Here is a 27,860-nt window from a genome sequence, read left to right as displayed (position 1 = left end):
GGAGCCCCCGCCTCTTCTCCCCCCAGCCCCAGCCGCAGGCGGGTTGCATGGGTGGGAAGCCCAGCGGGGTCAAGGCCCTGGCCACCGCCCCCTGGGGCAGCCTCGTCAGGCACCGCGTGAAAAAAGGTAACTCGACTTTCACACAAGGCAACACGAGGAAGCACAGATGTTCCCGACTTAGCAGCCCTGATTTTATGATCGCGTGTGGGCCGGGATGGGTGACAGCATGCAAGCCAGTGGCGGGATTAGCGGGAGGGACGAGGCGCAGACGCTTATGTCCACGAGGGTGGCAGCGAGGGTGCCCGTGAGGATGGCATCGTGGATGGCTTCGAGGATGCCTTTGAGGATGCCTGGGTGGATGCGCGCCTGGCGTCTGCGGCGGGGGCCGGTGTGGGTGCCTTTCCCGCTGCCGGCGTGGGTGCCTTTCCCGCTGCGGGCGTGGGTGCTTTTCCAGCTGCCCGCGCGGGTGCTTTTGCAGGTGTCTTCGCCGGTGCCTTCGCGGGTGCTGCTGCGGGTGATTTTGAGGGTGCGGGCGTGGGTGGTTTGGAGGATCCCGGCGTGGGTGGTTTGGAGGATCCCGGCGTGGGTGGTTTGGAGGATCCCGGCGTGCCTGCTTTCCCTGCTGCCCTTGTGCCTGCTTTCTCGGCTGTGGGCGTGGGTGCTTTCCCCGCTGCCGGCGTGCCTGCTTTCCCGGGTGCCGGAGTGGGTCCTGGCTCAGGTGTCTTCTTGGGTTCCAGGAGCAGGGAGGAACTGCTTTCATATTCGAGTCCCAGGAGTCTTCTCATTTTATTCCTCATCTTCTTGGTGACCACAATCGCATCCAGGATACACACGATTGCCGCTGTAAGACACTGGGTCTGTCAGACACAAGACCATACACAGGAAGGGAAGGCTGGGTTAATTTTGCGGCTCTGCGGCAACCTGGCTTCCCTATCCCATCCCATTCCCCTCTGACCCAGCACTACCTGTTTGGTGTCTGCCTAGCGGGCTGCTGAGGCACATTCTGCAATTTCCAGAGAAAGGGATTTTGGAAATGGTGGGTTTTGCTGCCAGTAATGACCTCACCGGATGCCTGAGGCATCAGAAAGGACCAGAGAAGACTATTTGTCAGCTGTAGGAAGCTCTGGATAAGTATGAGGTCCTGAGAAGGCCCTTCAGCAGAAAGGACTCTTGGGCTTTGTTTGAAAAGAGCAGGAAGGAGTTGCCAAGGGGACCAAGTGGGAGGAAAAGAACTTCAGATCATGGACGGAGGTCTCCAAGGAGTGTGGTGTGACTCGGACCTCTGGAGCTGGTGAGGGAGGGGGCAGAGTTGAGGCTAGGAAGTGCAGGATTTGGGACTTGATCAAGAGGTGAGATCAGGTGCCAGAGTCAGAAAGCACACTTGCAGTAACCGTGAGGTGAAAAGGACAGGAGGCAGGCACACCTGGTGGGGTGTGGTGGGGGCTCCTGCCATCCAAGTAAGAACTGAGGGGCTCCAGATGGTGGGAGCCCCTGGCAGGTAGGAGAAGGCTTGGTGGCTGAGTTAGTAGATGGGGACCTGCAGTGCATAGCAGGATTCTGGGTGCCTCCCCCATCCTGCCTGCTCTGGATGTTTCTCTTTACCTGTCACTTAATCCCTGGTTGCTTGAATGCACTTTCCTTTGGTAGGTCTTGCCCCAGCTAATCTGTGGGCTCCCACAGGGATAAGGGACTTTATTCCCAACACTAAGCCTGGGCCTGGCACAATCCAGTGGGATTGACAAATATTTGCTGATGATGGAATGAGTATAAAGAAGTCAAACTTTTTTTTTTCTAGATTAATTTCTGTTCCCATTGCTTAACTTCCAGAACCAGAAGTCTCACCTCCTCAGTTCCCACCCTCTATCTTCAAAGCATTTTAATCTGCCATTTCTTGTGCTCTTCATACGGTAAAGATTTGAGTCCCAGCTTGTCCCAGGCTTGTGAGCCAGGGCAAATTATGTAACCTCAGTTCTCATATCTGTAAAAATGAGAAGTGTAAAAATCAAGTCAGAACATGCCTGGCTATGTGTGGGGCACAAGTGGGAGCTTCTTTCCTTCCTTTCTTCCTTCCTTCCTATGGGGCCATTCATTTTTGACAATGTACTTTTTTTTTTCCTAGTCATATACTTTTCTTTTCACATGCTTTTTTTTTTTTTTTAAGATTTTATTTATTTATTTGACAGAGAGAGATCACAACTAGGCAGAGAGGCAGGCAGAGAGAGAGAGAAGGGGAAGCAGGCTCCCTGCTGCGCAGAGAGCCCGACGTGGGGCTCGATCCCAGGACCCTGGGATCATGACCTGAGCTGAAGGCAGAGGCTTTAACCCACTGAGCCACCCAGGGGCCCCTCACATGCTTTTAAAATACAATTCTCTAGTCCAAAAGAGTCAAAGCCCTATTTATAGACAAGAATACCTTGTTACAACATTTCAAAAAATACTGTGTACATTTCTCGAAAGGGGAGTTTGTACCTATTTGGAGAATGAGTATTAGGACGAAGATTTTCATGAGTTTAGAATTTATGTAACTTTACATCTTCTGAAGAAGTCAGTGCAGAAGAAGGGGTGGTGGTAGGGATATCATTCTGCAAACGAAGTAATTACGGTCTGCCAATTTCCCTTTGCAGAGTTTTGAAGTACTGATTTTTTTTTTAAGATTTTATTTATTTATTTGACAGAGAGAGAGATCACAAGTAGGCAGAGAGGCAGGCAGAGAGAGCGGAGGAAGCAGGCTCCCTGATGAGCAGAGAGCCCGATGTGGGGCTCGATCCCAGGGATCATGACCTGAGCCGAAGGCAGAGGCTTTAACCCACTGAGCCACCCAGGCGCCCTGAAGTACTGATTTTTTTAAAAAAGGATTTATGTATTTGTTTGGGAGAGAGAGCGAGCAAGTGGGAGGGGCAGAGGGAGAGGAAAAGAATTTCAAGCTGACTCTCTGCTGAGTGCTGAGACCAACGTGGTGCTCCATCCCATGACCTTGAGATCACGACTTGACCCGAAACCAGGAGCTCACCCTTAACCGACCGAGCCATCCAGGCACCCTTGAAATACTAATCTTAAATGGGGCCATGAAGGCTTTGACTTACCCCTCCAACATAGAATAAGTGCCTTCTTTCCATTTCTTGCATCGCCAGGATGGCAACTATTAAAAGGAACACAGCTGTAATGAAACTGTTGACAAGATCCTGTAATACAGAATTGAAAACTGTCAACTCTACATGAAAATGTGATTTCATAAAATATTTTAAGTTGGTGAATTACCCATCTAAGGATGGGTGTCTTTTTAAAACTTTCCCTTTGATTAATATTAAGAGGCACTGTTAGCAGCAAAATTCTTGCATCTTCCAAGACATGAGTTTATGTGATCTTAAGGTCCTGGATAGGACTTTGTCAGCAGAAATGGGTTTAATGTCATTAAAGAGTGCCATTAAAAAAAAAAAAAAGCTGACAACTTTCCCATTATATTCTCCTTTAAAGGGCATAAGAAAGTGAGCATGAAAAACACTAAAGGTATAGGGCCCTACCTCCATAAATATGGTTTTTAATAATCCTATATGTTAAATTAATGTAAATCCTGCATTCTATTCTGTAATATATTTTTGATATAAAAATTAAATTTTAGGTTTGCACTTTATTAATTTAATTGCATTCCCAAATCTGCAGGTAGAACTAGAGAGTCTGGAAGTTAGTTGAGATTTATTCTGTGGGTTCACATATCCCAAGGAGGCAGGAACACATCTGGGGAGCAGGGCTGGTATTCTAGAGTGAATGCCTATGCTGTTGACTTCTGTTCTTTCCTAAGAAATGGCTGGAATTGGGTCTGTCCTGGCATCTGTGGGCTGCCTTTGTCCTCTCTTCTGGATTCCAGTACTGGGTTCTTTAACTGCTAGCCCAAACTGCAGCTTTGTGTGCCAAATAAAGGACAAGAATGAGTAGATGGAGGCCACTCCTGGAAATAAGCAGAGGCTGGGCTTCGGTAATAGAGCAGTAATGGAAAAGTGGGTACTCAGTGGGTCCGTGGCACCAGGGTGGAGACGGTCAAAAGCTCAGGGTGATAGAACCACGGTATGGCCCAGATACCTAATTGGAACATTTTAAGTCCTTCAGTCTTGATGGCTTGACTTGGTACTGTCTGGTAGTGTCAGCCTGTCTGGTGCACCTGCCCGAGTCTAGCAAGGAGCCCTACCACCCAGTGTGTAAAATCATAGTATCTCCGATGGGAACTCTTCAGTGTGCCCAGTATTTTCCAGTCCTTACCTTATCTAACCCTCACAAACACCCTCCAGGGTCAGTATTGTTATGATCCCTATTTTAAGAGGACATAGCAGAGGCTTAGAGAGGTTTAAGTTGTCTAAGATAGGGTATCTGCCGAAGAAGGGAATCAGAGCCCCTCTCACCGTTGCCTCCCGTCATCCCCCCAGGCTGGAAGTGCAGCACCCATCTTGGGCATTTTTCTGTGGGTAATGGGTCACAGAGGGGCAATATGATATGGGACATGTATGGTGGGAGTGTATTTTGTTGATGAACTCTCTTGACCTGCCAGTTTCTAGATGTGTGACCTAGGGCCTGTTTTATCATCTCTCTGTGTCAATATGTTCATTTAAAATATGGGAATAGTGCTTGGGATCCACTGGGTGGATCTGAGGAGTAAATGGTATAATGAATCTGAAAGTACCAGATGAGTGCCTGGCATTGGCACCGAGTGGGTCGTGAGTGCATCACAATGTGGACTTGTGCTGTCTGCCTTCAGAATGTGCACGAAGTTGAACTGTCTGCAGACGTCGGGTGTCCTTCCCGTTGAGATCGCTGAGCAAGGAGTCCTGTCCCTCTCACGGAATGTGACTTGCCTCACGGAGGGACAGTAATTATTTGGACACCTGGTGGGTAACGCTGGGGAGAAAAGGAGCAGGGCTGGTGAGAGGGTTAGAAGTAAGATCCAGCTGCGTTCTGTGGGCTGCATGAAAAGTCTGTCCACAGTGAGACGGGCACAGCGGTTGACAGGTTTACAAGAAGCTTAGTCCTTTAGGATTATGTGAACCAAGAGAATAATAATGCACAAGAACTTTTACAACTAAGAAGCAGGATATAAACTTTTTAAAACAAAAATTAACTAGCTGTGGCCATAGGTGGTTGAGAATTTAGGTGAAAACCAAGGAATAATGATAATACTAATAAACCAAGTGTAGACTAGGCTTGGCTAGCCCCTTGTTGACTCCCTGTCGTAATTCCATCTGCTCACCGGAATACTAGACGTTCCTTTACTCTGTCCTTACTGTGATTTACTCTGCTCCTTGCTCACAAGGAAGTGCTCTCCCAAACTGTCCTTTGGAGCTGATGTTTGCCTTATATCTAACATTCTGTCATAGCTCACGCCTCGTGAGCACTTCCTGTGTGTCACATACTGGGCCAGGGTGTTAATCTCATTTGATTCTCACAACACACTTTCATTATCCTCAGTTTACAGGTGGTTTAGCAACATGCCTGGGGCTGCCCAGCCAGTAAGTGGCGAGGCCCCTCTGTAGCCTGACTGGAGTGTCCAGAAGCCTTCTCTGGACTAACCCCCCTCCTCCCTTCTGCCTTAGACACATCATTGTTATTGGCCTCATCTTTGACAGAGAGGGAGAAAGAGAGGGAGATAGAGGAGGGAAAGAGAGAGAGAGAGAGATAGAGAGAAAGAGATGTTCTCTCCCAATGGAGTAAAATTGCAGCTGAGTCTTGTCATGTGCCATCTTTACTCATCATCTTTTTCTTTCCCCCTTGACTACATGCCCTACTGACTCAGGCAGCCTCTTCGCATTAAAATGAGAGATAGATTTGTTGCTTGACTGTTATTTTTCCATAAAGCTCCCAAATTGCTTAGATAAAACTGTGTAGAATTTTTAACTGGGAAAGAAAGAGTTGCCTTAATGGTGAATGCTTATTTTTAAAAATCGTTGAGTATTAGAAAAAAATTTGAACATTGACAATTTGTTTCACAAAATGTGGTATTTGTAGCAAGAATATATATGTGGTAAACACTCTATAGTATTCAACTAGCTACAACTCCCACTGACTCCATTTGTGCCTGGAGTTCTCCAAACATGTGGTATAACCTGATCAGAGATGACCAGAACTGTGGTTTTTTCATTAGTCTTATTTGAAGGGGACATTCGAAAGCTGACACTTCCTCCTTATAAATGGAAAGATTTTGCTGGAAGTTTTGGAATCATCAGAGTTTTAGTTTAAAATGCTTATTATGTTGGTTTTTTTTTTTTTTTAATTGCTTTCTCTTGGCAAAAACATCTGCTTGACCAGAACTCAGTCTCTCTGACCATATTGGGTAATATTTTTTATAATGTAGAAGTGTTAAAAATATGGGCTATTCAGGAGGGAATTACAATTTATACTTTTCTGGGGTACGTTGACAGATGACGCTAGATTCATGGGTAAAGTTGATGACAAAGTCTAACAATGAAGACAGTGACCCCACCATGGAGGGGTAAGGAAAGCTCTCTGCTCACTAGCTCTGATGCAGGCCCAGGACATCGAGTCAGGGACTGGCTGCGAGGTGGACGCGTGGGCGTCAGAGTCACTGCCATAGTCTTCACAAGAAGCCACAAGACGCAACTGAGAATGGAGTAGGGATCCCACAACCCAGGCTCCACTATCTCTCTGGAAAAGGAGGCCTTGCCAAAATACGGTCCCGGATTCCATGGATCTCAGCAGGTCCGTACGCGAGGCCAGTCCTCTTTGTTGCTGCTCTACTGAGCACCTGAAGCCCTGATTTATCAATCTATTTCCCGGCGGGGAGCCTTTATCACCAGCCCCTTGCCAAACAAGACTGGGAATAGAGGAATCAGGAACTCTGTACTCCTGGGAGCTTCTAAGTAAACCGCCATTTAAAATCAGCACTAGTGCTCTGCCTTGGGGGCAGGCGAGAATTCTACCACTGAACTACCCATGCTGCTCAGCCTTGGGGAAACCAAACCATCTTGCCAGGAGAGAGGGTCTGCACACGCTGGATGCCTCCAGTGTGTGGGTGGGCCCTCGAGCCTGCACAGAGCCCTGAAACAGGGACGCTATGGAACAGGCCTGGGATCTCTTGGCTTACCCCAGTTCCATCAGGTCCCAGGGGATTTCTGCAGTTTGACACCTCCACGTCTCCAAGTCCTCCTGCTCTGAAGTGACCAGTAGTCCTCTCCTAGGCACACACACTCTCCCTAAACCAGCACACTGTGTTCCGTGCCGAGGCCTCTGTGGTACCACGCAGTGGTAACTACCCTTCTGAACAATCTCGTAGGCACACGGCCTTCACCTTACGGAAAGAGGAAGACTAGAAAGGAAGGGACCGGATAGGAGAACACAGTTCTGAATCCTGTTTTGATGGGTCTTTTAAAAAACCTTCCAAGTCCCTTAGATCACACACACCACCTGACCGGCTGTGTTGGTGAGTATGTGGTGGCTTGGTGTGGACCGCCAGTCCGTTGTGCCTCCAAATAACGGAGCAGCCTTCACGGCGCCCCAACCATGGAGCTGCTGGGAGCTCACCAGCACCAGGCATGTCCATGTGAATCACGCTTCGGGGCTCCCAGAGTCACCCAAAGGAAAGAGGATGCTCTGACCCAAGGATAGAGGTAGGCCTGGGACCCAAGTTAGAGGGGGCCCGGCTTTATCAGAGTTGACCGAAGGCCTGCGATTCTACAAACGCTGTCGTGAGCCATCTATGACCCTGTGAGAACAGTTCTTCTCATAGGACCTTCCTGGTTCATTTAGGAGCCCCCACTTCCTAGATCTTCTCCCTCATCCCTACATAAAGCATTGTGTCTTAAGGTTCCCTCCAGCTCCCCAGCTTTATGGCAGCAGACCTTTCTTTCCTCTGAGGGCTCCAGTCCCTCTGACCGCAGCTGACCTTGGTGCTGTGAAGCCCTCAGTCACCCGCCCTAAGGACCTGTACCCGCCCTCCAAGATAATCTCACCTCTAGCTTCATGTTTTAAGGAAACCATGAGAAAGCAGGAGAAGATACAGAGAACATAAAATTTAGAAAATCCAAGGAGGATAACAATGAGGGGAGAATGAAGACAGAGAAACCATTGTAAGGTAATAAGGCAAAAAGTCTGGAAAGAGCCTGGGCTAAAGCCTGGTCTGAGTTTCCAAGTGACGACCCATGGCCACGGGCAACTTCACCTTTCATCACGTCTTCTCATCTGCTAAACTACAACCCCACTAGATTGTTGTGAGGATTAAATGAGGTAACACGTATGAAGAAGTATCTGGCACATGCTGTGTGCTCAAAATGAAGATTTTCTCAAAAATCTCCAAGGGCAGAGATTTTGGTTTCCCTTCAGAACCCTCTTTATCCTTCTAGCTCTCCACAACAAAGAGGGTCTTTCATGTGTCCGTTTAGACTTGCTCACATTTTGTTGTGTCTGCTTCCTGTTGTTCTGCACTCTGTGGGGCAAAGAGAGCTCAGTAGCTTTTTCAGAAAATGCCTCACATGCTTCAAAAACGTGATTTTGAGTTTTAGCTCAATGCCAAACAATCCTATCTTAAGGTTAGAAAAAGGTACTGCAAGGACGTGGGATGGGGGAGAGGCCTGACCTCTTGAGTTAGGATCGCTCGCAGTGCAAGAGAAAATGGTAAAATCCGGCTAACTACTTTATGGGGTCTGATGGACACTTTGTAAGGGAATGTTTGCTTTTGCTTCGTGCTGAGCATTGTGGTGTTTGCTTTAAACACATTTAAATGTTCCAGGAACCCTATGAGGTAGTTATTATGATCACCCTTTTCCTTTGCTGAGTTTCCTGGATGGGGAAACGGAGGCTAATGTTCACACACTAGGAAGATGCCAGGGCCAGGAAGTGGGCCACGTCTGTATCTGGACAGAACAGTAGTTCTTCTCCATTCTGCAAGGACACAGAACCTCAGGCCCCATAATAAATAGGATTTATCTGAGACCTGAGGGATTAACCTCAGGAATTTTTCAGTTGGTAAAGAATAGGAAGTTCTGGAATAAGTTACTGAAGAAGGCAATGCAATGTTCTTTTCTTGACTACTCTGCCATGTGGCACCCCTTTGGGAGTATGGGCCCTTAGTACCCAAGAAGAGATTGACTCCTGCAATCTTTCAGGGTGTGGGTGACCATTTTGGACAACTCTGCCATGCCGACTCTTGCTTACAAAAGGGGGAAATGTTTATAATGTTAGAGTAGCTGCTGTTGGAAAGTAAAAGCATGTGCTGTTTTACAAACAGTAGATGAGAAGCGTGTTTACGTACTGCATATACCTAATTGAAATTTTCTTTAGGACAGGCTGCGAGGTACCACTATTCAGTGCCCCAGTGAGAAGGAAGCAGGTGTGTGTTGGTGGTGCTGTGGACAGAGGTGTCTAAGGGATCTCTCTGGGTGTTAGGCTAGTTTCTCCACTGAGACGAGGGCAGCACCCTGTCACAGCTCAGTTTTGTTCTTGTCCAGAGAGATTAGCTCTTTTGTTTTCCCTTGAGGAGAGACTGTACTCTAGGACTGAGGCCCAAGCTTATATTTGAATTATGAAAACGAACACTTACAAGTAAGGACCAATCTAAATTAATCAGCAAGTGGTGAAGGGTTAGCATATATATTAGAATAAAAAAAAGAACGATGCAGATTTCCAGAACTGTGATGGCTATGTACGGCTCATGGGCTTTCGCAATGATGAAAGAAACTAGTGCTCCTATGAGAAGACCCTGCAATAGAAGAAACAGGACGTGTTTTAATGCACATGGGCTAGTGAACAGCAAAGCAAACCCATCAACTATTAGAAAGTAAATCTGGTGATATTGCACTTGCCTGTATCGCTTTGTACCTATATTTTATTTGTAGAATGTCTCGTATTTCCAGAAATGAAATAATACATGGAAATAATAGAAGTGCAATTAGGTAGAGAAGAATGAAAAATAACTCCAGTTTCTTTCTTCTTGCTCAACCCAACCCTAGTCCATCTCCTGGAAAGTCACCACTGTTCACCGGGTATATTTCATACTGGAAAGAAGTATATACAAGTAGAATAAATATATACTGATTTTGATAGAAAGAGGTAGAGCTCCACTTTTCTTTCTTTCCAAACAGTTGCTGGTTATCCCAACATCATTTGTTGGGAAACACCAGTATTTTCCCTGCTCATCAGAAATCCAGCCTTTCTCATGTACTAAATTCCCAGGTATATTTGGGTCTCTTTTGAGAATATGCCCTTCCATTGAGGTGCTGATTTCTTCTCTAGTACTTTTGAAATTACAGGCAATTTATTTTATATTATTGTCTTACCTAGTCCCCCTTTCAGTGGTAATCCTCACATTGTTTGTGTCTCCCGTGTTTGTCTTGGTAAAGCTCCCCAAGCTAAGCCTGTTGGTAGTTTAATTGGGATTTCATCTAACTTCTAATTTTGAAAGATTAAACAATTCACTTTTACTACTCAAGAACAAAGTATGTCTTTCCAGTTACTTTAGTTATCTAAGTTTTTCAAGTTTTCTTGATGTAGGTCTTTCAAATTTATTTCATTTAGGCATAGATGTTTTACTATTTTGATTGTTGTTATAAAGAGAAATATTTTCTTCTATTTTAAATGATTGTTTGTTCATTTCTGCTAGTAAGTTAGTAGGGATTATCTTGTTCTAACTTGTTTCCCAGTTGATTTTGAGTTTTTTAGACATACAGCAATGTCAGCTGAAAAAATGATAAATTTTCCTAATCTTTTCAACTGTTATTTATTTTTCCTCATTGTGATGAGCAGTTCCAGAAAAATACTGAATACAGTATTGATGAGGGCATCCTCTTTGTTCCTCATTTAATGGGAATACTTCTGATGCTTCATTATATATGGTGCTGACTTTTGGGTTTATCTTTATAATGTCAGTAAAATATGTATTCCTATTTTATGGATTTTTTTTTTTTGCAATCAGAAATGAATGTTGAACTTTGTCAAATGTGTTCTTTTCCTTATCTGACATAATCTCCTAATTTGTTGTTCTTTTAAAGATTTTATTTATTTATTTATTTATTTGTCAGAGAGAGAGAGAGAGAGAGTGAGCACAGGCAGACAGAGTGGTAGAGGGAGAAGCAGGCTCCCTGCGGAGCAAGGAGCCGGACGCGGGACTCGATCCCAGGACTCTGGGATCATGACCTGAGCCGAAGGCAGCCGCTTAACCAACTGAGCCACCCAGGCGTCCCATGTTGTTCTTTTAACCTAAAATGTTGGTTAGTTTAATAGAGTCCTAATATTGCATCATCATAGTGTATTTTTTAAAAGTACTGAATATTTTCTGCTAATATATTAATACTTGTTGATTTGATACAAGTGAGATTTCTATTTTGTCTGACTTGGTCAGGTTTTGATATCAGTGTTATACTACTTTGAAGAAATAATTCAGAAGGGCTTCTTATTTCTCCATTCTTTGAAGGAGTTTCAATCGTATCAGAATTACATCCCATTTAAGATCGAAAGAGTTAATGTGTAAAAAAGACTGTCCCATATATATATTTTCGAAAGATACTCATTTGATTAGTTCTTACTTTCTTCTGTGTTTACGTTGGTCTGGTTAGGTTTTTCTCTATCCTGGGTCAGTTTTGGTAATTATATTTTCCTAGAAAATAAACTGTTTCTTTCAGGTAGTCAGGTTTATTTGTTTTGTAAAGTACTCTTGGGGATCCTCTCAGTTTCTTCATCCTTTGTGATTATTTTCCCTGTCTGGTGTCTTAACTTTAAATACATGTTCTCTCTTCAGTCTTTTTTCATATTATACTAGCCATTGGTTTATCAATTCTGGTCAATTCTGTTATTTTTGTTTGTTAATTTATACGTTTCAGCTCTTACTCTCTCTGCTTCCCTAATTCCCTTTGTGAGGGAAAACCTGAGAAATACAAAGGCAGGAAAACCAGCGCTGGTTTAGTAATCCGGGTTGAGTGTGGGAGGGGCAAGGGAGAAGGGAGGAAAGATGGGGCAGAACAAACTGGCTGGCAAAGGAAGTAGGGAAGTTTCCAGACGCGGCGTCCCCTGGGATTCCCCAAGGCCGCACCCACCCTGCATCACCAGCTTTCGCCGCACCCACCCTGCATCACCAGCTTTCTCTGCTCACCAGCCTTATGACCTTCATCATTCCCGTGGGCGTGAAGAAAAAATGCTTGAAGCTGTCCCTGAATTTGACTGGGACTAGGGCCCGTCCTTCCGCACGCTTTTGCATGGCGGCCTTCTCAGCTTCGCTCTTGGGCACCTGCGGTGGCTGGGTGGGTGTTGATGTTGCATCTTTTGGCGCACCCGGTGCTACGTTCTTGGGTTGCGCGGAGGGCCCTGAGCGTGCGGGTGTCCCCGGAGGTGCGGGAGCCTCTGGGCGTGCTGGTGTCCCGGGAGCTGCGGGAGCCCCTGGGCGTGCGGGAGCCGCAGGGCGTGCCGGTGTTCCCGGAGCTGCGGCAGCCCCTGGGCGTGCGGGAGCCGCTGGGCGTGCAGGAGCTGAGCGTGAGGGTGTCCCCGGAGCTATAGCAGACCCTGGGCCTGAGGGTGTCCCCGGAGCTGGGGCAGACACTGGGCGTGAGGGTGTGCCCGGAGCTGGGGCAGCCCCTGGGCGTGCGGGAGCTGAGCGTGAGCGTGTCCCCGGAGCTGCTGCAGCAGCTGGACCTTGCTGTTGCAAGCTCCCTGTGGGGGTCCTGGTGGTTTTGGCATCCATGGTGGGCCCCGGGGGCCTGGCTGTGTCAGGCAGGCCCTGCTTCTGGGAGCCTGCCGCCACCGGCAGGCTGGCCCCTGGGAACCAGCGGCGTGCCCCAACGGCTGCTGGGCCCCCGTCCCTCGCGCGCACCCAGCTCTGTGCCCGCGGACAAACCAGGCCCTCCAGCCACCTTCATCGCCATTTGGGATGCGATGCCACTGCCTAGCCTGGGAACTCATTTTTCCGGCAAGCCCACCCCTCCGCGCTGCCAGCCAACCAGGAAGGGGGCTCTGGAGCCCATTTAGGGTGGTCTGGGTGCATTCTTCTCTGCCACCCAGGCCCAGGAGGAGGCAAACCCAATCAGATCAGGATCAGTGCTGGCTTGGAAATGACGATATGGGTGAGCGCTGGGTACAGAGTTCCCACATCTCTTCTTCCAGTTCCCATATTGAGATTAAAATGAGAACAATCACAGGAAATATGTGGAGGAATAAATACATTTAATATACTTAATACTTAGCATCAACTAAAGAGTAATATAAAATTACAAAGCTTATATTTTGTCATGAATAGCCTGTTTCTGATAAGGACCACTTGGATTAAATAGAAGCTTCCGGTAAATAAGGACCCCGTCCGCAATACAGCACACTCCCGCCAGGAGTCCAAACACCTGGAAACGAAGACACTTTGTCACTGCTGTGGCCACGTTCTGGACCTCAGTCACTCACAGGTTTTTAAGTGGTCTGCCCCCTGGCTTCCTCTCTTGCTTCCACCTGATACTGGAAGGGGAAGAGACTTCAGAGATTATTTCATTCTCATGCCCAAGTTTTCCCAATACCTGCCTAAAAAAAGGGAAAAGGTAACTCAGGTGAGCAGAAATAATATTGAAGGGGTGTGGGCTCTGAAACAAAGACTTGTCTGGATCTCTTAACTTGCTCCCACATGTATGATTTAAAGCCCTACTGAAGGTATCTAGTTATCAATCAACATTTCCACCCCAATGTTCAGTTGCCTTTCTTCCTACAGACTCGGCTCGAGGGCCAAAGGTAACAGCAGCTCAAGGTTAAATCAATGCAACAGTAGCTGTGACACGCACTTTAGAGAACTGGAGTGGTTAAGATGATCCAGAGTGAACTCTTAAGGCTGGGCTACATCTGCTTAAAGGGTGGGATTCTAAATAGGCCTCAGGGGGAGGAAAAAAAAAGGTAAAGGGAGTAAACTAGAACTTGGTCTTTAGGTACTGTGATGGCTGTTTGAGAGCTGGCACCTGGGCTGGAAAAGAGGGATACCATTCCTTGTGTGCTATTTGGTCAGTTCCATCCAATGGCCAGGAAATCTGACCCCTTGGCTCTAGACACCACCCCATTTTCTATGCTGAATCTCAAACTCAGCTTCTTAGCTTCTGACCACACTGAGTACTTCCTGCCCTTCCATGACGCTGGTACTCTGCGTGTTGCTGGTTTCTCTACCTGGAACCAACCCCCCCTCCCCGTCTCCCCTTTATTCCTGGCAAGCTGCATTTCCACTGCCAGAGCGAGGTAGTTGCTTCCTCTTTTCTGTGCCCTGAAGTACTCTGTCCATAGCTGATATACAGCTGTTTACATTTCTCTTCCCTGTATTAGGCTCTAAGCAATTTGAGGATAGGGCAGGCTCATGTTCTAGCCCAGTGCTGTCCAAAAGCCCATGTTCTAGCCCAGTGCTGTCCAAAAGAAACAGAATATGAGACACCAATGTAAGCCACATAATTTTTTCTAATAGCCACATTAAAAAGAAAAAACAAGGGAGCGCCTGAGTGGCTCAGTCATTAAGCGTCTGCCTTCGGCTCAGGTCATGATCCCAGCATCCTGGGATCAAGCCACACATTCGGCTCCCTGCTCAGTGGGAAGCCTTCTTCTCCCTCTCCTACTCCCCCTGCTTGTGTACCCTCTCTCACTGTCTCTCTCTGTCAAATAAATAAATAAAATCTTAAAAAAAAAAAAGAAAGGAAAAATAAGTGAAATTAATTTTAACAACATATTTTGTTTAGCCTAGTATATCCAAAGTATAATTTTAACATGTCATCAATATAATAAAGTTATTATGAAATAATATACATTTTGGGGGTAAGTCTTTGAAATCCATCGTGTATTTTACATGTATAGCTCATCTCAATTCGACCAGCTACACTTCCAGGGCTCAGTAGCCGCATGTAGCTAGTGGCTATGGCATCGGACAGCACAACTCTATCCTCTGTCAGCATCTACTGAAGTGCGCCTTTGTAAACACTGGGTCAGTGAATGAATGAGTAAGTGAATAAAAGGTCCAGGTGACTTTTGAACAATATGGGTTTGAACTGCATAGGTCCACTTACGTATGGACTTTTTTCTGATAAATATAGTAGTACAGTACTGTAAATATATTTTCTCATGATTTTCTTAGCATTTTCTTTAGCTTACTTTATTGTAAGATACAGTATATAATACATATGATACAGAAAATATGTGCTAACTGTTTATGTTTTTGGTGCTTCTTGTCAACAGTAGGCTATTAGTCGTTAAGCTTGTGGGAACTCAGAGTTCTAAAAGTTTCAGCTGTGTGGGGAGCCGATGTTATTCAAAGGTCAACTGTAAGTCCCATGCCTTGTCCCTCTTTCTCCATAGAAGAGGGTTAAGATTATCGTTTTTGTTTGTTTAAAAGTTTAAAAAATATTTATTTTAGGGGGAGTGGGGTAGAGGGAGACCAAGAGACTTCTCGAGCAGACTCTCCGCCGGGTATGGAGCCTGACTGAGGACTCTACCCCAGGACCCTGAGATCATGACCTGAGCCAAAACCAAGAGTCGGATGCTTAACTGACTGAGCCACAGGATAAGATTATCTTTAAAGATAACTGGAGGAAATTGCTGTTACAGCATTATCTCATTTCTAGAATAATTCTCATCCCTCATGAAGTTGCTTGGGTCTTTGTAAGGAGATGAAAAACCATGGATTGTGACATACATGGCTGTCTGAGAATGGTTAGTTCTCTCATGAGGCCCATACTATGGAAAGACAAGGAAGCAGCAGGAGGGAGATTTATTTAAGAACTTTCTGATTAAAAAAAAAAAAAAAAAGGTCTTTCGTATTCACATCTCTAGCTAAGAATCTAGAAAAGCCAAACAATTCTGAGCCTCCTATAAAAAATCTCAGAAGTATATCAGATGGCACTAAAACTCAATTATTTGACTCTTATTTATTTTGGCTTGCCTTCCAGGATAAATTCTGATTAAACTGGCTTGCTTCTCTTCAAGCAACGTTCAAAATAAATCCTTTTCTTATAAGGTTTCCTACAACCTTTTCACGAGACATCTTGTATTATATTCCATCTGAAGAAAGGTCTGGACAAAGAATAACTGAGCTCAGAGCCATCTGTCTCACCTTAACAAATGGTATGTATCCTTTTCCTTAAAAGCCAGCGTTATGAAACTCATCCGTGGTCTTTTGCTTGCCATCAGGTTTCTCAGAGCTCAGTGTAACAGATTCCAGTAACTTTTCTCAGTCTAGTGCAGCTCTACATATCGATGTGGAACATATGGGAAATACTATTTAGTTAACTTCCATTTTAGGGTGAAATCATATTCCTTCAGGTTTATCAGGGCATGTACTCACATAAGAAATATTAAGCCACTAGGAACTATATACTGGCCTAGGAGACACAAGGATGAGTATAGTATAGATTCTTGTTATTATATCTGTTTTTCAAGTAAGTTTGAATACCAATCAAACCTAAAGCAAGAAATCAGAAAGACCACTTACCCCTCCAAGGGCTATAACTCTTGTGGTTTCTGGTAACAGTGCCAACACAGATATAATTACCATGAATATTGCTGCTATTACTGAGTTGAGGATATCCTAAAACACAGAATAGAAATGTCAACTTTATATGAAGATCACACACACAAAAAAAGAATCAGCTGCTATAGATTTTCAAAGTTCCATTTAAAAAAATTTTTTTAATTTATTCTTTTTAAGGATTTTATTTATTTATTTGAGAGAGAGACAGAGAGAGCATGAGAGGGGAGAAGGTCAGAGGGAGAAGCAGACTCCCTGTGGAGCTGGAGCCTGATGTGGGACTCGATCCCGGCACTCTGGGATCATGACCAGAGCCGAAGGCAGTGGCTTAACTAACGGAGCCACCCAGGTGCCCGAAAGTTCCATTTTATTAAACAAATTTAGTGAGTTTTTTTTTTTTTTTTTTTTTTTTAAATCCAACTGCCAGAGTAAGAAGACACCTATATTATGTTTGGTCTACAGTGATGCCTAGTGTTTCTCTTAATCTATGATACTATGATATACCAATCATTTGCACTTAGGCTTATTTCTTTTCTATTTAAATACAGTTGGAGGGAGAACACATCTGGTTGGGAATGCAGGATGTATTATGTGGAAGGTTTATGATAGAGTGGTACACTGGAAATTCAGAATGCTAACAGACTATGTGGAGTAGTTTACACTGTAAATCAAACAACTTTATAACGTTACTAAAATGCAATTAATAAAAAGCTGCACATATTTGGCAGAAAATGCTAATTTTCAGGAAAAAAACTTTCCTACATCTGTATGTAGGCTGACTGATTATACTATTATTTTCTGACAAGGTGGCTCATCTAATAATTTCTAGAAACAGGACATTTGCCTTCTGAACAATGGCTTTAAGGGCTGCAGCTTACATTATGAATGGTTGTATAGCGTGAGAGAGGTAAATCATCTTTATTCTGGAGTGGTTTATATCTGTTTGCAGATAACTCTGGAGGCAGGAAGGTATTGTTAACAGAAATATCAGACTTCAAACTCCTGGTAACTTAGACATGTGGTTATTAAAAAAAAAAATGGGGGGGGCGCCTGGGTGGCTCAGTGGGTTAAGCCTCTGCCTTCAGCTCAGGTCATGATCCCAGGGTCCTGGGATTGAGCCCCACATCAGGCTTTCTGCTCAGCAGGGAGCCTGCCTCCCCCCCTCTCTCTGCCTGCTTCTCTGCCTACTAGTGATCTCTCTGTCAAATAAATAAATAAAATCTTAAAAAAAAGGAAAAAAGAAAGAAAATGAGGGGCATGTAGGTGACTTGGTTGAACGTTTAACTCTGGATTTCAGTTCAGGTCACAATCTCAGGGTACTGAGATGGAGCCCCATGTTGGGCTCCATCTTAGTGCAGAGTCCTGCTTCAGATTCTCTCCCTCTGCCTCCTACCGCCCCCGCCCCCCTACTCATACTCCCTCGGTCTCTCAAAAATAAAAGTAAAAATAGGAAGAGAGGGTGCCTGGGTGGCTCAGTGGGTTAAACCTCTGCCTTTGGCTCAGGTCATGATCTCAGGGTCCTGGGATCGAGCCCCGTATCGGGCTCTCTGCTCAGCAGGGAGCCTGCTTCCCCGCGCCCCCCCCTCTTTCTGCCTGCCTCTCTGCCTAATTGTGATCTCTCTGTGTCAAATAAATAAATAAAATCTTAAAAAAAATAGGAAGAGGTTCAGTGGAGACAGGCAAGATTAGATGCACCTAGGAAGAAAAAATTTCTCATTTGCAAGAAACACTGAGGCTATCCTAGGTTAATGTTCCTCTGTGTTGGGTATTTTCCTCTGCTTCAAGGGAAGCCACACCTCTACTTCAGACAGCCCTGCCTCATGCGATTAATTCAGTTAAGTGTATATAAATGGCTTTAGGCAAAAATGGTGTTCTAGGGAGTACAGAGAACTAAGGAAAGAAAAGGATGCACCTGTCCCAAAGTATCAGTGACCACCCCCTTTAAAAAAAAAAAAAGATTTTATTTATTTATTTGACAGAGAGCACAAGCAGTGAGAGCAGCAGGCAGAGGGAGAGGGAGAAGCATGTTCCCGCTGAGCGGGAAGCTGGATGCGGTGCTTGATTCCAGGACCCTGGGATCAAGACCTGAGCTGAAGGCAGATGCTTAACCAGCTGAACCACCCAGGTGCCCCGATATCAGTGACCCTTAATGGGCATTTAAATATTGTTTTTATAATGAAAACCAAACATCAGTATACCATGGAATAGAATGTTAATACAAAAAAACAAAACAAAACAAAACAAAAACAAAAGAAAAAAAAAAAAGAAAGGAGATTTCAAGAAATTTTGAGCCTGTACTTGGATACCACTGCAAAGCCCTGGGTTGACTCACTGTGCTTTCTGTCATTGGAATACTTGAGGGAAACAGAGCAGCCTGTTTTACAGACTGTCAGTTATTGCAGCTTTGGGACAGTGATAACCATAATAATAAATCTGAATGCGGATGACCACGCCCTTTCCTCCTCAGTGAAGGCAGTGGCCCTGAGGCAGAAGTTATCTTTCCCCACCCACCCATTAATTGAAATCATTAGCCCTCTTTGTGTCCTTCACTTCTGTCACAGTAGAAGAGCCCCAGGCAGCTTCTCCAGGGCTGTGCTCTGGCTCCCATTCCCTTCACCACTCTGCAGGAACCTTACTGTGTGTTTCTGACCCTTCTTTGTCCCTGGCCAGCTTTCCTCTGTGGCTCCTTGGATTACAGTTGTCTCTCTTGCCCTGCTCAGGCTCACCATTCCTTCAGCTTTCCGGTTACCTGTCCACTTGAGAGGCACACCACTCTGGTAAAGGAGCCTCTGGTAACACAGCCTAGGAATATATATTTTTTCCAGGACTTATTTTTGTTCTCTTTACATGTGACAGCATTCACCACTCCTTTCTGAGATGCTTTCCTCTCTTAACCTTCTGTGACACAGGTCTCCCTTGAGTTCTCCCCACTGCCTTTCTCTGGCTCTTCCTCCTTTTCACCCCGTATATTGGCGTTTCCCAGTTTTACCTTCAGCTTGCTCTCTATTTTCTCCGCACCATTTAGGCCAGTCCTAGAGCTCGTCTGCCATGACAAGGTGATGACTTCCAAAGCTGCAGCTTTAACTCCTCACTCTCCTGAGCTTCAGACCTGTTCTGAACATTTCTATCTGAATATTCCATAAGCAACTAAAACCTAGCATTTCTCAAAGTGAACTTACTGCATTCCTCTCTCTGGCCCTCCCTTAAACATAGTCCTCTTTGTACTTCCCACCTCAATATCATCTCCAGATATTGAAATGGCAGGCATTCTTTCTTTCTTTCTTTTTTTTTAAAGATTTTGTTTATTTGACACAGAGAGAGAGAGATCACAAGCAGGCAGAGAGGCAGGCAGAGAGAGAGGAGAAGCAGGCTCCCCGCCAAGCAGAGAGCCCGATGTGGGGCTTGATCCCAGGACCCTGAAATCATGACCTGAGCTGAAGGCAGAGGCTTTAACCCACTGAGCCACCCAGGCGCCCCGAAATGGCAGGCAATCTTAATTCTTATTTACTTAGTCTTATCAATTCTACCCCAGTAACCCCTTTCTCTGTAGATACTGTTAGGACCATAGTGAAGGCCTTTATAATTTTCATACCTGGATTACAGAACAACATTTAAAGTGATCTCTGAGACCTATCTCTAGTTTTGCTCCTTTTTAAGTCATTATTGACACTGGCACCAGCAATTTCCTAAATTGTAAGCTGCTCATGTCACTCTCCTACTTAAAAACCCTTAACAGCTTCCAATGGTGTTGGTTTAAAACCCACGGCATATAAAGCCTTGCCTGCTCTGACCTCCTACTGCCTCCCAAGCCTCCACTCTTACCCCCCTGTGCCTCCACACTATCCTGGGTATGCATCTATCCCAGCACCTATTACACTGAATTGCTCCTCTCTCTTGCTTCCCTGAAAATTCCACAGGTATAAGATTTGTGTTTTATCAAAGAACCCATTATGGAAGCTGGGATTAGCAGACACTGAACACCTGCTGAATAAATCATTATGCTAGATCAAAAGCAGAGAAGAATCTGGGTTTCATAATGGAATAATCCCATAGTTAGCCATATGGCACCATTTCTCAGAGATTACAATATCAGCAAAGTTTGATCCTCAGAGATCTGGAGACTAAATTTCAGTCTACACATAGGCCACCCTCTCTCCCGGTGTATTCTGTTACTCTTAGGACTCCAAGTTTATTACAGGGACCTGTAATAAGGTCCAGAGAATATTATAGTTTGGAGAAAAAAAATACTAAAATGTATTAGTTTTAATTAACCTTGGAAAGCAGAATGTGAAGAGCAACTATACAACTTCCTGAGTAAAGAGGATATGGACCATGCTTCTCATGTCCTTGAAGAAATCCCTGGAATAATTTCACTTAGACCTTTCTGCTACTAAATAACATTGTGTACTCTGAGGGCCCATGGATGAAGATATTGTGACCTTTTTCCCTAGGATACCCTCCAGTCAGGTCCAGCTCTAAAACTGTGATCAAGTAGGAGTTTGGAGAGTTGCTATGAAGATCCTATTTCCCAGCTTTCTCCTTTGGGACTTTTTTCAGCTTGTGATTAGCTTGATTGGCCTTCAAAGGTGGTTCTAGAAGGTACCACTTGAAGGCATGCTTAAAGCTCTAAAGTCTTCTCTCCTTAATAGGGGTTATCAGCTTGGATATCAGCACCTTGGAACCCAGGAGGATGAGACAAGTGCAGCCAGGAAGACTTAAGTGCAGCTACCAGTCCAGCCAAAAATGGGAAGGGCAGCACAGGTCTTAGCAGGGAGACCTCCAGAGACAGGATACCGGAGGTAAAATTTGAAAGGAGAGAGAGAGGTAAAGCCACTCGGTTTTTCCTAGAACAGGAGAGTAGTCCGGGCTGAAGGGACACGTACACCTTAACAAGCATCTTGAACTTGCCTATTTTGACAGATTCCAGAATCATTTAGGCACTTCGCTGGGCAGCTATTCTCAGTGCTAGAAGTACGGCAGGTGAAGTTCATATGGCACTAAATAAATTAGCATTGATGATCATAGACATTCTTAAGTAAGATAACATTGTGCTTTATCCAGCCTCCCAGATTACTTTGGTTTTCCATTAGTGATCAGGGATGTGCAAGATGTGGATACTTGTGTATCTGCCTCCATCTCTTTCCCCAATTTTGAGGCCATATCAACATGTACTTAAAAGGGAGGTGAAGATTAAGAATGCTCTATAACTTTCTTAGCCATGATCTTTTTAAATTTCTTTAGAAAATCAACACTTAAGTGACTTCTCCTAATAGAAGAGTCAGTCCCACCTACTGGTAGGTGGGAGCTCAGAGGAGACTTTATCCTCTGTGGTTCTTAAGGGACAACACAGGACATGGTAGCAGTGGGTAGAGTTCCTCCTTCTTAAGCCTATCAGACATTCCTTAAAGGCTTAAGAAAACTAAAGAATAGCTTATTAAAATGTCTCACTATGACAGGAAAAAAGCAGTTAATTTTAACAATAAAACTGAACACTTACAAGCAAAGGCCAAAATAAACAGGCTATTAATCGATCAAGTCTCAGTATATATAAAATTATGAAAAAGAAAATAACAGTAACTTCAAATCCAGTGATGACAATGTATGGTTCAGGGGCTTGTCCAATGATAAAAAAGGTCATGGATGTCACACTTAGCGCCTGTAAGGATTAGAAAAAACATGATTTGGTCAACCATTACTGAATGCAAGTTTAAGCTGTAAAAATGATCATTTCTAAAGTAACTAAATAAATGGGTTTAGGCCACATATACACACACCTAAAAGAGGAATTACTACAATGTATGGATATTGCCTTCTCTTTATGTTTTAGAGAACCAGGTGTCCCTCTCTTTATTCCAGTTGTACAACTAATACCATCACTTCCCACATCTGTTCCCTTAATCTTTTTCCACTACATATCTTCTTTTTTCTCTCAGACCTTCAATCTCTCCTCACTGGCTCCTTTCCCCATCATACTATAAACATATCCAAGTCGTCTTCTCCTAAAACACACAAATGCATCCCTTCCATTCACCCTGCTCCCCCCAAAAACTCCTGTTTTCTATTTTTCCCTATAGGTTCTTCTCAAAAACGTCTGTATACTGACAGCTATAATTCCTTATCATCCGCTCATCACGCCTTAACTCTTAGCAATTTGGAATCTACTATCAAACTTAAACTTAGGATGTTGCCATGAAAACTATCGGAGAAAAGTTTAAAATAAATTGTTAGAGAAAAACAATTCTCTGAAAAACACTGTAGGGGAACAAAGGAAAAAAAAAACTCCCAACATTTCTGATGCTTCACTTTTTACATATTTTCTCTAACCTAAATAGAATGCAATCAGAATTGATGAATATTTTAAGTAAAAAAAAAAAACCCTGAAAATTATTAGTCAATCCACTCTCATTTACTAATGAAGATATAAAACACAGGAATGTTAAGTGACTTAAAGGAAAAATAAGCTGATAGGTCCCAGTGAGTCGGTCAATGTCATATTTTTAGGAGCTGTCATGTTACAGCTCTATCCAAAGTCTCTATGTTCTTGGAAAGTGGTTTTGTCAAGAGTTTTCCCTGGCTAGACTTTTTATGATCAGTCTGTCAGCTAGTAACGTCTACATGCTCTTTTTAACCTTAAATCTCTATGGGCTACTTATTCATGATTCTTTCAATTACTTTATTAGTACAAAAATAGCCTACCTTTGAACTTCTAAATTGATCAGTTTGATTATGTAGCAAACATATAACCAGTAACTAAATAAGCCATTCTTTATAATTAATATAATTACAATTAGCAACATTTCACCTCAAAGCGCTTGGATTTACTCTATTGAACCACAGTCTTGAGTTCATAGATTATGAAATCTTGGGTCACTTTTTCAGTACCCATCTTCTGTAAACTTTCTACACCATGGAATTTGACACTGGTGATTAATTCATTTTCTGATAAGTTCCCATGATTTGAGTCATACTGAATTCTCCCCCCAACCCGTTATTTACAGCTCTTCTATCATTACTCTTAGGCTTTGTCTCCAGTTCTCTTTTAAATATCCCACTAATATCTCAGACATTTCTTCACCACTTTATGGAAACTGCTTTTGCTCAGATTTTCAGTGATTTCAGAATTACTGAATTTAATGAACATTTTTTAGTTCTTATCCTGTTGGACCCCCATGGCTTAATTGCCATTGGCTGTCTTTTTCCTATTTTTCTACTCCTTTGGCTTGCATGTCACTTTTCCTACTTCTTATAAACTCTGCAACTATTCTCCCTTGGTGGGCTTCTCTCCTTTTACCCATCCTTTAAAAACACTGGCATTCCTTTAGATTCTGTTCACCACCCAATCGATGAATGTGGGTTCCTATTGGAGGTCATTCCTCAACATCTCACACGTAAATGGCCATTTGCAATCTCTATCTGAATACCTATAGGAATCTCAAATTCACCATATCCAAAACTGAACTCGTCTTGCCCATTCCTCCTGTATGCATTATCTTAACTGGTGATACTACCACCTATCTTATCACCCACCCCAGAAACCTATTATCAGTGCTCCTAATACTCCCCACAACTGATCAATCGTCAGGTCCTGCTGATCTAATGCTAACCATCTTGGGAAACCACTCCCTCCTCTTTGTCCCTACAGCTGCTGACCTTCAGAATTTCCCCTGAACTACCATGACAAAGGTATTATAGTATAATATCTAAAATGCAAATGCACTTCTCAGTGGCTTCCTGTGGTCTTTAGAATAGAGCCTACCTCTCACAGGATAAATCCAATGTTTAATTCTCAAATTGAACTTCTGATCCTCCTCCTACAGTCGCCTTCCCACAGGCTTTCAGTGGATGGCAACTCCACCCTTCCAGTGCTTAGGCCAAAGACTTTGGAGTTATCCTGACTCCTCTCTTTTTCTTACATCATACCTGGCTCATCAGCAAATCATATTGGGGCTACTTTCAAACTATATCCCAAATATGATCACTTCCTGTAGCATACTGTGCCAACACCCTGGTCCGAGCCGCTATCCTCATTGTCCAGATTACTGCAATAGCTCTAACTGGTCTCTTGGTTCTACCCTTACCATTGCAGCAATACCCTCCTGTCTCTCTGACCAATCCATTGTCAACATAGCAGCTGGTCTATTTTTTTTTTTAAATGTTAGTCAGATCATATACAACCTTACTCAAAGCCTTCCTCATCTATCACTGTGTCCCCAGTCACTCCACTCCTGCCATACTGCTTTCCTTGCTTTTTCTTGAACCCTTCAGGTACATTCCTGTCATAGGGCCACTGTAATGGATGTTCCTTTTTTAAACCCTTCTCCTCCAGATATTCTCATAACTAACTCCCTAGCCTCACTCAACTCTTTGCTAAATTATCATCTCAACAAGGCCTAACCTGACCACTCTATTACTGGACCCTGCAACCTTCCTCTCCTTACACTCCTTTCCCTGGCTTTTTTTCCTGTCTCATAGCACATACAACTTTTTACAATACTGCATCATTTATTTACTGTGTTTACTATTTGTCTCCACTGCCTTCCCAACCCAATATGTAACCTCCATGAGGACTAGGGATCTTTGCTTTGTTCACTGATATCTCCTCAGAGCCTAGAACAGTGCCTGGAACATGGTAAGCTTTCAATAAGTATTTCTTGAATGAAAAAAAAAAATAAGGCAACACCTATCTTGTTAAAACTTGCTGCAAAAATCATGCTGTTTTTTTTTTCCCCTCATGTCTTTGCTCATGGCAGCTCATGGCTGCCCCTCAGACCCTACTCCTGTTCCTCTAGGAAGTTTCCTGATACCTCTCCTTCTCTTATGCTTGGTTAAATGTCTCACTCCTTGGCCTATCCCCATTTTATCATGTATTTTATAGCTATCTGCTCATAGGTCTGTCTCTTTGACTAACCTGAAGAACTCCATGAGTCAGGGACTTCTGTCTTGGTTGTCTTTGTTGTTCCAAGGCCTAAGTCAGGTCTTATAATACAGCTAAATACTCTAAGTGTTTGTTGAGGGAATTGATATGTCTGAAATGAAACCTTTCTCACAAGATCTTATTCCTCCTCCAGTGTTCTTCCAGAGCTTTCAGTACTAGGGATAAAACTCTAGACCTGCAAGTCTCTTCTTCCCTGATTACTCCTAACCCAAAGTAATCTCTGTCCTTTGAATTCCAGAGTAGTTTCCTAAACCTCTCATATACACTTTAACTTCTATTACATTAATTTCTCAGAATCACACACTTTTGGTGTGGGAGGGACCTTGTATGCAGTTTGTTCTACCCACTCACCCGAATTACAGCATCCTCCCTAGGTGCTTATCTGTGCATTTTACCTTTGCTGTTTGGGAATGTACTGCCTTCCCAAGTGATGTGGCCACTTAATTTGGGAAACTTTCCCAATAGAAAATTCTTCCTCATATTAAGTGGAACTCTTTGCCTGTAGCTTTTAACTATTTCTATCCCCTCCCCTTTAGGGATCACGTCTTTAAAATTTAAAAATCCCCCCCCCCAGTTCCTTCAACATACTCTCCTGTGACAGTCTCCACTTCTCTAACTAGCCAGGGCACCTCCCTCAAATGATGGCTCATTCCCTCCAGACCTCTGTGCAGAACTAACTGCAGTGCGCCCGGCATGCCTGACGCCCCAAAGCCGGCAGTCCCGCTGTCATGTGCGGGGTACAAGCGCAGCTGCCGTACCTGCTAACCTGGGTATCTGGTGTGCAGGTCCAAGTGGGGGCCACTCATGCAGACGCGCTTCCTTGGCTTTAAGAATGTGTCTGTGAACCCCTGAAGGGCAGGACAGTGCCTTCTTTTTCTCCTTCTGTCCCCAGGGTGCCCCGGGAACCGCCTTGCCTCTGGGGAGGCCTAGGCTGAAAGAAAAGGTAGGGGATTCCTCTTTATCCTTGAGAGCCATCCCCCGCTGCGCCTGAGCACGCCCCAATACCACCCCCACTCGTCCCAATACCGCCCCCACTCGTGGCCCGGCCTCACCAGCCTTAGGATTTTCACGTGGCCTTTTACGCTGAAGCAGAAGGGACGATGCTTCGGCTTCAGGGTGGGCATCATGTCTGCAGACTTGCAGCAGCAACACTTCTCCCCCTCATCCCCTCTCCTCGCCGCACAGCTCTGCCAGGCCTCGAGCGGCGACAGCAACCGCCAAGAGGGCTGTGAACCACCCTTCTAGGATTCCCGCCCTCGCGTGCGCATGCGCACGTCTCTACGGGGGGGGGCGCCGCTCGTGCGCATGCGCCTCACTGGGGCTGAGCAGCTCTGACTTTGCCGCCTTCTGGGGTTCGCCTGCTGCATTTCTGTGGATCTAGAGGGGTCGTGTGGTGGGGGGTGGCGCCTCACAGGCAGGCGGGCCTTTCTTATCGCTGCCCGGCTCCGCCGGACACAAACAACTGCTCTCCAGGTCTAGGTAAGGGCTTTCCAGTCAGGTAGTGCTTCTGGAGAGCGGTGCAGGGAGGGATTAGGAGGGTTCAGGAATGGCTGCAGGGTTACCCCGGACTATGAGCATCTCAAATACCAACTCCCTAGAGAAGCTTTCCCGTGGTCACCCCGTCTAGAACAGCCACCATCACCCTCTTCACAGCACTTATCAGTACCCAATATATTTTACTATAAATTGCACAAAAGCCAGGACCTGCCCGTGTATACTTCTCTCCCTGCAGGGTTCCCAGGGTCTGGCACATAGTAGATTTAAATTATGTGCTGTCTGAATCAACAGCCTGGGCCTCATTCCCTGCCCTTGACCCCAGGGTATCACAGTCTGAACTAACAGCCTCATCGCAAATCAGAAAAACGTTGAACTTAATCTTGAAGAGGGCGTGTTTATGGCAGATAATACCGGGTCCGTGGCAGATAATATAGAAAGCACCAGATGGGGTGTGGCTTTCTGGTAGCAGATCCAGAGACTGAGGGAGCCCTCTTGCAAATGACTTCCTCTCCTCTGTCCTAGAGGAGACTGCTAGCACCTTGCACTCCTGAGAGAGGAAGGAAGCCCCTCCACCCAAGGTGTATAAAGGGCATGCCCACACCGTTCGTAGTGCAGCTTTTTAGGTTTCAGGGCCTGGGCCTGTTGAATTATATAGACCCCATCTACCTCACTCCTGGGCCGAATTTTTGCTACCTGACTACAGATGAAATTTGCAGGCTTCCTTCCCATCCCCAGCTGTCTGTTCAGATGGAATATTGGTTGCACCTTTGTTAAAAGATAAACTGAGATGTATTAAACATCTTAAGAGTTTGGGCAAGAATTGATTTGATTTGGGCAGCATCCAATCTAGCAGATAGAAAGGAGCTCCAAGGAGCTATACAAAATGAAAACCTTTTATAGGCAAAAGGAAGCAGGAACAAGGAAATAACACTGGCAAAGAAGCTGGGTGTTTGTTGCAAGGTTAGTTTGCTTTAG

General features: G+C 44.6%; 2 protein-coding genes across 3 annotated transcripts; both read right to left on the bottom strand.

Annotated features, from left to right (window-relative positions):
- Positions 1-272: 272 nt before the first annotated feature.
- On the bottom strand, positions 273-12,667 carry LOC111153055 (CKLF like MARVEL transmembrane domain containing 1). The gene is made up of 6 exons (XM_022511858.1): positions 12,619-12,667; positions 12,544-12,576; positions 12,083-12,453; positions 9,539-9,697; positions 3,084-3,182; positions 273-857 (listed from the first exon to the last, which is right to left on the bottom strand). Exons 1-6 carry the CDS (start codon positions 12,665-12,667, stop codon positions 273-275), a joined length of 1,296 nt encoding a protein of 431 aa, XP_022367566.1.
- Positions 12,668-13,130: 463 nt separating this feature from the next.
- Positions 13,131-26,625, bottom strand: LOC111152979 (chemokine like factor). Of its 2 annotated transcripts, XM_022511761.1 has the most exons (4): positions 26,441-26,515; positions 21,951-22,109; positions 16,418-16,513; positions 13,200-13,316 (listed from the first exon to the last, which is right to left on the bottom strand). In XM_022511761.1, exons 1-4 carry the CDS (start codon positions 26,513-26,515, stop codon positions 13,200-13,202), a joined length of 447 nt encoding a protein of 148 aa, XP_022367469.1. The 2 variants fall into 2 exon arrangements, with proteins under 2 accessions (XP_022367470.1, XP_022367469.1); XM_022511762.1 differs by lacking the exon at positions 21,951-22,109 and having other exon boundaries at positions 13,131-13,316; positions 26,441-26,625.
- Positions 26,626-27,860: the final 1,235 nt, after the last annotated feature.

The sequence above is a fragment of the Enhydra lutris genome, unplaced genomic scaffold (assembly GCF_002288905.1).
Source record: "Enhydra lutris kenyoni isolate GAN:26980312 unplaced genomic scaffold, ASM228890v2 scaffoldscaffold30, whole genome shotgun sequence".
Lineage (NCBI taxonomy): Eukaryota > Metazoa > Chordata > Mammalia > Carnivora > Mustelidae > Enhydra > Enhydra lutris.
The sequence above is the reverse complement of the archived record's forward strand: the minus strand, read 5'-3'. Positions and strand labels throughout refer to the sequence as shown.

Coding starts and splice junctions, on each gene's coding strand:
- LOC111152979 (XM_022511761.1), bottom strand. CDS start 26,515: ATGATGCCCACCCTGAAGCCGAAGCATCGTCCCTTCTGCTTCAGCGTA. Junction 22,110..26,440: donor ACGTGAAAATCCTAAGGCTG/GTGAGGCCGGGC, acceptor TAATCCTTACAG/GCGCTAAGTGTGACATCCAT. Junction 16,514..21,950: donor GTTTATTTTGGCCTTTGCTT/GTAAGTGTTCAG, acceptor TCTGTGTTTTAG/GATATCCTCAACTCAGTAAT.
- LOC111153055 (XM_022511858.1), bottom strand. CDS start 12,667: ATGGATGCCAAAACCACCAGGACCCCCACAGGGAGCTTGCAACAGCAA. Junction 12,577..12,618: donor AGGGAGCTTGCAACAGCAAG/GTCCAGCTGCTG, acceptor GCTCACGCTCAG/CTCCCGCACGCCCAGGGGCT. Junction 858..3,083: donor ACTTATTCTATGTTGGAGGG/GTAAGTCAAAGC, acceptor TGTGTCTGACAG/ACCCAGTGTCTTACAGCGGC.